Source organism: Hippopotamus amphibius, chromosome 1 (genome assembly GCF_030028045.1).
Source record: "Hippopotamus amphibius kiboko isolate mHipAmp2 chromosome 1, mHipAmp2.hap2, whole genome shotgun sequence".
Taxonomy (NCBI): Eukaryota; Metazoa; Chordata; class Mammalia; order Artiodactyla; family Hippopotamidae; genus Hippopotamus; species Hippopotamus amphibius.
In genome coordinates this window covers 99,534,476-99,542,328 of record NC_080186.1, presented here as the reverse complement: position 1 = coordinate 99,542,328, position 7,853 = coordinate 99,534,476, and the positions used below count along the sequence as shown (strand labels likewise).

Genomic DNA, 7,853 nt, shown 5'->3' with positions numbered 1-7,853 from the left:
AGGGAGACAACGTGATAGCATCCCAGAACTTTCTTGCTGTTACGAACAGTAAGAAAATGTTTCTAAAACAACAACAAAATGATTTTGCTGCCACTCTGCAGGCTTTGCTACAACATACATCTCCATGGTGGGGCTCGGGAGCCAGGAGGCTGGGGTGTCTTTTCAGTGTGAATTCAGTAATGGCAGGCGGGATTTAATTTTTCTTCTCAAGAGTATTCAGTTAACCATGGTCTTGAACCAGGTTTTAGGCATTATTCTTAGCAAGAATTTCAGTGAAATCAAGTCAGAATACCTCACTCTACAAGTTAAGTACAACCTATAGTAAATAAAATGCTTTTAAAATAATGTAAAATGCCAGAGTCTGATGAGTTTGTGACCTTGTGGTAACTGGACTTACACTGTCTAATGACAATTTCCAGTAAGACAAGTCTTTTCTCTCCCTGACAGTGTAAGAAAGGATTTTGGGGGGCAGCAAATTATGCAAAGCTATTTTCCTTACAGTGAAAGGTATGATGTAGGTATAGTGATATTCAACTCAAACCAATTTTGAGCTTTACGTATAGATAAAAGCATAGCTATACAGGTAAAGTCATCATTGTACGAGTCTTTCTGAATGTAGGACTTTGAATATTTGTTACTTGTAGGGATAAAAATCTATTTGAGGACTCAGACCATGATGAGAATTAGCTCCACAGATAGAAAAAGGAACATTACATACACCTGACAGTTAAAGAAATGCAGGCCATGAACTGATTTTTGTTTTTTGTTTTTAATATCTATATAAAAAATAACGAGCGATTTACAGATCTCTTTCTCTAATCAGAACCTCAAGTGTATATATAAAGGTACTGTACAATATATAAACATTTACAACCAGTATATCCATATTTTTCTTAGCATTCCAAGGCCACATTGCTAAGTCTGTATAGAATCAGTACAATGACAGGTTACTCAGAAAGGAAAGAGCCACATCAGACTGACAACAGAAGACATCAAAGTTATGTCACAGTTAACAATAAAAATAGGATTTTTATCACTAATTGTGGACTATAGGGAAAATAAATCATTTCTGTGGTACTAAATTCTTAGCATTTATCAAGCCTTCTAATTTTTCTCTATTCATGTAGTTACAACAGATGGGTAAATATAGTTCTGGATGAAAAGGGGATTTCAAAAATCTCACTCTGGGTAGCATGTCTTATCTACAGGGGCAGATTTAGTTGTTATAGTAAAGAATTTCACAGTCAGACTCTGAGAGGGCAGGACCTGGACATGATGTGTTTCACAATAACAAGATGAACCCAGGGTGACAGAACAAGTGTGTTCAAATATTCCAGAAAATGGTTTTATTCTGAGAATGTTCCTTTATTTATAGATGCTACTGAATGTTGCTTCCGGGGGCTGAAAAACCCGGATCTATTTTATGGAGCTAAAAACTGTCTCCACCTTCCAACAAACATCTTTAATTAGACTTTAAAAAAGAATCCTGCAAATTTGTACAAGCTAAAAAGATGTTTATTCTCCCTTTCTTGTTTTTAAAGAAGCGAACATAGCTAGAAATTAAAATTAAATAAGATCTAGCAAGGACTGTCTACCACCACGTTTGTCCTCACTTGCTGAGCTGGTCTCACACAGGTTCTGCTTCTGAACACCCAAACTTGTACAGCTGCTGCCAGATGAGTTGGTACTTCATCTGGCAATGGACTGTGAAACTGGTTTCATGATTAAGTCCCTCTTCAAATATATATTCTGTATTGACTAATGACTTAGTAGTTGCTTCAGCCAAAATATCCAGAAATAGAAATTTGCTAGTTTTTTCTTCAAATCGCAATAAGCAATATTTCCACAAGCTTCTTTGTGGTTTCATAATAAAATAACTGAAATAAAAGGGTGATCTGAGATGCTATAACACATTAGGGTTGGAAAACACAGCAGGAGGTGAACTCTTAATCGCTTAAAGTACTTTCTCATTAAACATTCATTTGTAAATAATATCTTTAACAGTTACTTGAAATACCTCATCCAGCCGAATTAAAATAAACAACCATAAGAAAGTCAATATTTGACTACATTTTTTTCTTTCCAGTAGTGATGTTTGGGAGTTTTAAACGGGGACGTCATCAGTAGCTGTTAGGAGAGGCAACTGCCACCTTTAATGATGAGATAACAATCTCTTCTTTTACAAGGGCTCAAATATTTCTCTCTGTAAACATGCAACATGCTATTGAGAATATCAATTTCCAAGCCAAACCTAGTTTTTTTCATTACTGTGGAAATATCTGAGTGAGAAGGATAAAGTAGACATGATACAGTAGATAACTTGGCACAAATATAAAGTGAGTTGTGACCACGTTGTGAATATCAGCATGTTGTTTGTTCAGACACTCATGAAGACGAGCTGGGCGGCCTGAGTGGGGCGTGTCCGACGAGCACGTGGATGCGGCTCCTTCCTGAGCGCAAGGGGGGCAGCCAGCCAGGGGGACAGTGGGTTCTTAGCAATCCTGCAGGCCCTTCATGCAGCCTAGGCAACTTGATGCTGGAATTAAAACATACTTATGTGTGTTTCAGAATTTCCAAAAAAATGATTTGGGGGGGAATGCTGCTTTTTAGTAAGAAAATATTACAACTTGTTTTTCTTTGTCTTATACTAAAGGTCACAGCCGCTTCTCAGGCACACCAGTAGTGCCTGTGGCTCTACTTGCACTTGGCACCTTCCAGGGCCCTGGAGTTATTGGTGTTTTCTTAGCAGGAGAACCACTTTCAGGTTTGAACCCTCCGCTCTCTTTGTTTTTGTCAGCTGCCTCTAGTTCTTTTCTTTTGTGATCTTCTATTTTGTTTGAAACCATTCTCTCTTCAGGTTCCTGCTTCAGCTTCTTTTCTGATATTTTGACATTTTCTCCTATTTTATCTTTACTAGAACTTGTTTCTCCTAAGGTTGCTTTCTTTCCTTTTTCATCTTCCAATACTGCTCTACTAGTAGTGTTTGTCTTTTTGGATGGAAGAGACTTTTCATCCATTCTCTTGCTTTTTTTCTCTGGAGACCTGGTTCTGTTTTTTCCAGGCTGACTCTGATTTGTATCTTTCCTGATAACACCTGACCTTTCTTTCCCTTCTGAGACCTGCTCAGCACTGTTGCTAGCATGGCCCCCTACTCTTCGGTTCACATTTGATTGGTCTTTGCTGCCTTCAGTTTTTTGCTGCTTCTTCGGGCTTGCAGACCGTCCTCTGGTTTTTCTACAAAGATCTTGTCCAGGAGCCGCCCTGGTGCTGATCTGACTGCTTTTATTCTCTCCTTTCCTCGGACTGAGTGATCGATCTCTGGGCCTTCTTTTGGGGTCATTTTTTAGAGGACTGGGAATCTTTTCTAAATGTTCCTCTGAATATCGACTGGCTGACTTTTTGGGACTAGCAGATCTGCCTCTTGGTGTGACACCATTTTCTACTTTCAAGAGATTTTTCTTATCACTGTGCCCATGACTGTTGGGTGGATCCCTTTTATTCACATTTTTATGGAGAAGAGACTGATGTTTTATATCAGACTGATTTTCATTTAAAGTGCTTTTCTTTTCAGGCACAATGTCCTTTAATTCTTCTGCCTTTTCACATATCTGAACTCTCATCAAAGATTCTTCAATTACTGGTACATGAGACTCTTCAAATATGGAAGCAGAATGTGAAGATGGGTGAAATGGTGACTGTTCATCATAAATCACATTGGAAGATGAAGGGTTATTAACATCCCAATCACCTAAAAAAAGTGATTTGAGTAGAACATTATTAAATTTTAGAATTATAAATAGGAACAATTAAGTTTTGAACTTTGATAGCCATTTGAATTTTACTGACTGTTTAAACAGCCTGAGTATTTTATAAAGTTTATGTATGTTTAGATCTCTCTCTATAAAGGCAGATGTATACAGACAGCTATACTTGTACATGAAGGGTGGTGGTTTTATATATATATATACACAAAATAATAGTATTCATTTTTCCAATTACTTTTGTATAATAGGTACAATAATATATGATGTGTAAATTCTTTATAAATAGTAAAAGCCCAATAAAAAACTTAAACAAATAATAAAATTGGACCAAATTACCTGGTCCAAGGAGGTTACTAATTTAGCTATTATTGATGGATATAGCTTAAGGATTTGCCAAAATCACTAATAAAAGAGACCAAACTGTGGTAACCAGAATGGAGTTCATGGGCATTTGTAAATAATTTTCTTGCATTAAACTGTCAAATTTAATGTCAAAAGGAAATTGAAAAGTGCAGAAGATAGAAGTAGATGTATTTAATAGCATCATTTTTAATTAAAAAGAAAAAAAAAAGAAGGAAGTGATTTACAAGACATGCAAATTTACCAAATCTTTTTAAGGAAAGACCAAGAAAAGCCCTGAAAGCCTTAATGTTGCTCAGGTTTCACGTAGGAGCACAGACCGGAAGGAGCCAAACCTGAAGAAGGAAGAGAAAAAGCCTAGGACTGTGTAAAAAAACATCATAGCGCAGTTAGCAAAGGTGTCACTGGGGATGTATGGTTTACAAGCAGATGGTGGAAGGTAATACAGTCAGAGAATTATAGTCTGGAAGGGGACTGTAGGAGGTCACGTCTACACCTACCCCACAAAAACTCTATGGGGGGAAGGGAGGAAACCGGAAGGGACGAGGACTAAGTGGTGGTGTGCTTCTAGACTAGTGCACTCAGTTGAAAAACAGTGATTTTCAAATATTGTGATATTTAAAAAACATACAATGAAACCAAGGAAGTTTAAGATCAGTAACAGGACTACAGAAGTGGTCCCAGGTCCAACTCCTTGTCTCCAGGTAGGGCTATAGTAACTTGTTTTTGACAAATAACCAGAAAACCCTAAACTTCTTATTGTTGTTCATTAAGAAAGAAACTCATCTTACTATACGGAAAAAAAAACATTTGAAGAGATTTCAAATGTTTTTCATGACATTAAAATCGTTTGCCTCTAATGTTCTTGTGTCTTTACAGGCACATTTCTTTCCAAAAGCAACTGTTTTCTGTTGAAACTAGCTTAACATATATATTCTATTCTAACAAAAGTGCTATACAAAGTCACTTATTTTGTATTGTTATTATTTATATGAACTATGCTATGTAACTAACTTTAGATGGTTCTGGTGGTTACCTCTGAATTTGCTAGTAAAATATCTGCCCCTCCAAGTAGATATTCCTTTTCCTTCTGCTGCCCCCTCCCTAACACATTCTCAGCTTTTCAGCTACAGGTGAGCTACATTACTTACCATGGTCAGGTATCAAGCCAGTTCCTGCCCTCAAAAGAAGAAGAACTTTATTTCCACCGGCCTGAATGAGCTCAATTGCTCGAGTATGTGTGATGCCTTGTGTAGGTTCCCCGTTGATTTCAACAATCTGGTCACCAACCTAGACAGGGAACATTCACAGAAACATGAAACTATACATCCTCCTTCAGTTCTGTTCTGTCATCCCTAGAGGCACCCAGCTCTGCTGAATGACTGACTGCCTTTCATTTGTAAAATATGTAAGCAGGATCTGGGCATCTTAAAGTCAAGAATCAAAGTCTAAGTTTTCAACCAGAGGTTAAGTGGTGGGAGAGGTGAAGGCTCTATGACCCACATGATACCACAGCGCTACCTCTGATTAATCCACCTGTGAAAGATACTTTCTGACTTGCGCTGAATATCTAAAACCTAGGCAGGTGGCTCCTCATCTTTGAAGCCTATCCTGGCCTCCAGGGAGAACTGCCCATTCCTTCCTTTGTATTACTGCTATGCCCTGTATATATGAGGCATTACCTACATGTAACATTTATAGATTAAACTCTAAAAAAATTCAGCTTGGAGAAATTCATACTAATATGAATACTTATTTAAAACCAAATTACACTAAATGACTTTAGTGTGCAGTGATTTCCCTAGGGATCAGGACAAAATGCCTTAGTACCATTGCTATTTACTAGAAATGTTGTCTGTAGTTATTTGAAAAGAAAAAGGAAAAATATGAATGAGTAAATTATAACTTTTGCAAAGGATCTGACTAAAGATAATGCTGGTAATGATTTTAAACTATATTTCAAGGTGACAAACAACCGAAGGGCTTCGAAACAGAAAAACTGAATAACGGACAATTATTGAAATTCCAAAAAGCAATTCAAATATTTGTAAGAGCTTACTAAATAAAACAATGCAGACGTAACAGAAGAGGACGCAGCAGTCATTTAACAGAGGCAGGTAGGTATGCAGAGCTGCAGCAGAGCACAGTGGCTTGCAAGCTGGGCTTTGGAGTCATTATAATGTCTGTGGTTCACTCCTGGCTTGACCTCATCCTAGCAGAGTGGTCTCATTTTCCTCTCTGTTAAGTGGGGATAACATTAGTACCCACCTACCTCCTGGGGTTATTGGGGGGAATTAATGAGCTAGAAACATAGTTATACACCAAGCACAAATAAATGTTAATTTTCAAATGATCTATTTTCTGATTTTCCGAAAAAATTTTAAAGTGTATCAGGATGAAGATTTAACTATAGACGGCACCCTGTTCTATACAGTGCGAAAAATTTTCAAGCAAACTAAGAAAATAGAACAAATTTTATTGCATATTTATGAAAAAAAAAAGATGAGGGAGAAGAAATGGATGATATCACAAAATAGGTGGATTTAATACATAAAGTGGAAAAAAAAAATTAAAAAAAAACCAAAAAAACAAACCCAAAGATGATGATAAACATAACAGGATGGAGAAAAAGTAGTAAACATAATTCATAAAACCCCTTATATCCAGAATAGGTATATAAGGGAAACAGAAGTCAGTACCCAGATTCCCTTTAATAAGTGATTGTACATTTTCATGAGGAAACACAGATGACAAATTAGCACCAGATATAAAACCCTCTGGTAATTAGAGAAATGGAAATGTAGATACTACCTGGAGCATGCTTTGGGTACACCTTGTAAAAATGTGACTGAGGTTTTAATTCATTTCAGTTATATTCTTTGGCTTAAATTCTCTGTCCAAACTTGTATATTTCTTATTCTTTCAGCACAACAAGTAAACTGAAGTGAAACTTGTAATTGAACAGATTTGCCACCAGGTGTCATTTTTGTTTAACGTAAAAAATTAGGGTGAAGGAGAGGAAAGCCACGGATTTAAGATTTATGGTAGAGAGGCCCTCAGAAGGGGAAAGGTTCCAGACTGGACTCTACAAAGCGAAAGAAAAAAAATCACACCTTTGAGAGGGAAATGTAAAGATTCTTTTAAAAGTTTGTTACTTTAAAAATTTTAAATGTGATAAAAATACACACAATGGGGACTATATCTTTTGATAATAAAAATAAAGGTTCAAGGTCAGGCTTTTGTATTATTGAAAACTAGAATTGTGGCAGACACAGGAGAGGAGAGAGGAGAGAAATGAAAGGGGGAGAAAAAAATTAGAATAGGAGAATCAAAAGGAGAAAAGTAGGAAGAAGGATAGAGAAAAATCATGTTCCTTTAAAAAAAAAAAGTCACTTTTAAGGTGGTCTTGCAGTTTTTAAAACAACATCCACTAAAATGTTAAAATGACTAAACAATATTTCTAACATATTGCTTACAGCATCTTACAACCTGTTAAGAACCTTTCTGCCTCCCAAAGGAATTGAGTTCAAATGACACGATCATGACCTGACATGAAAGCACACAGACCAGGCTGAGGGACGACAGACCCGGGTCCCTCTGTGGCTATGACTTAGTTTCTCTGAGCCTCAGTCTTAATCTGCAAGTGGGGATAATGGCACCTACCTCACAGAGGTTTTGTGAGACAAAAGCTAATATAAGTGAAAACATGGTCTGGAAGATAGCAGACTC

General features: G+C 36.9%; 1 protein-coding gene across 4 annotated transcripts in view; it reads right to left on the bottom strand.

Annotated features, from left to right (window-relative positions):
- Positions 1-761: 761 nt before the first annotated feature.
- The window catches only part of MAGI3 (membrane associated guanylate kinase, WW and PDZ domain containing 3), a 238,567-nt gene continuing 231,475 nt past the window's right edge, over positions 762-7,853 (bottom strand). For 2 of the 4 annotated variants that reach the window (XM_057701797.1, XM_057701892.1), the window contains 2 exons: positions 5,276-5,414; positions 763-3,748 (listed from right to left, as the gene is read on the bottom strand). In XM_057701797.1, coding sequence (XP_057557780.1) covers positions 2,655-3,748; positions 5,276-5,414 — 1,233 coding nt within the window. In that variant the 3' untranslated portion in view covers positions 763-2,654. Of the gene's footprint in view, positions 3,749-5,275; positions 5,415-7,853 lie in introns of all 4 variants that reach the window. The other 2 variants (XM_057701704.1, XM_057701981.1) reach the window with 2 other exon arrangements.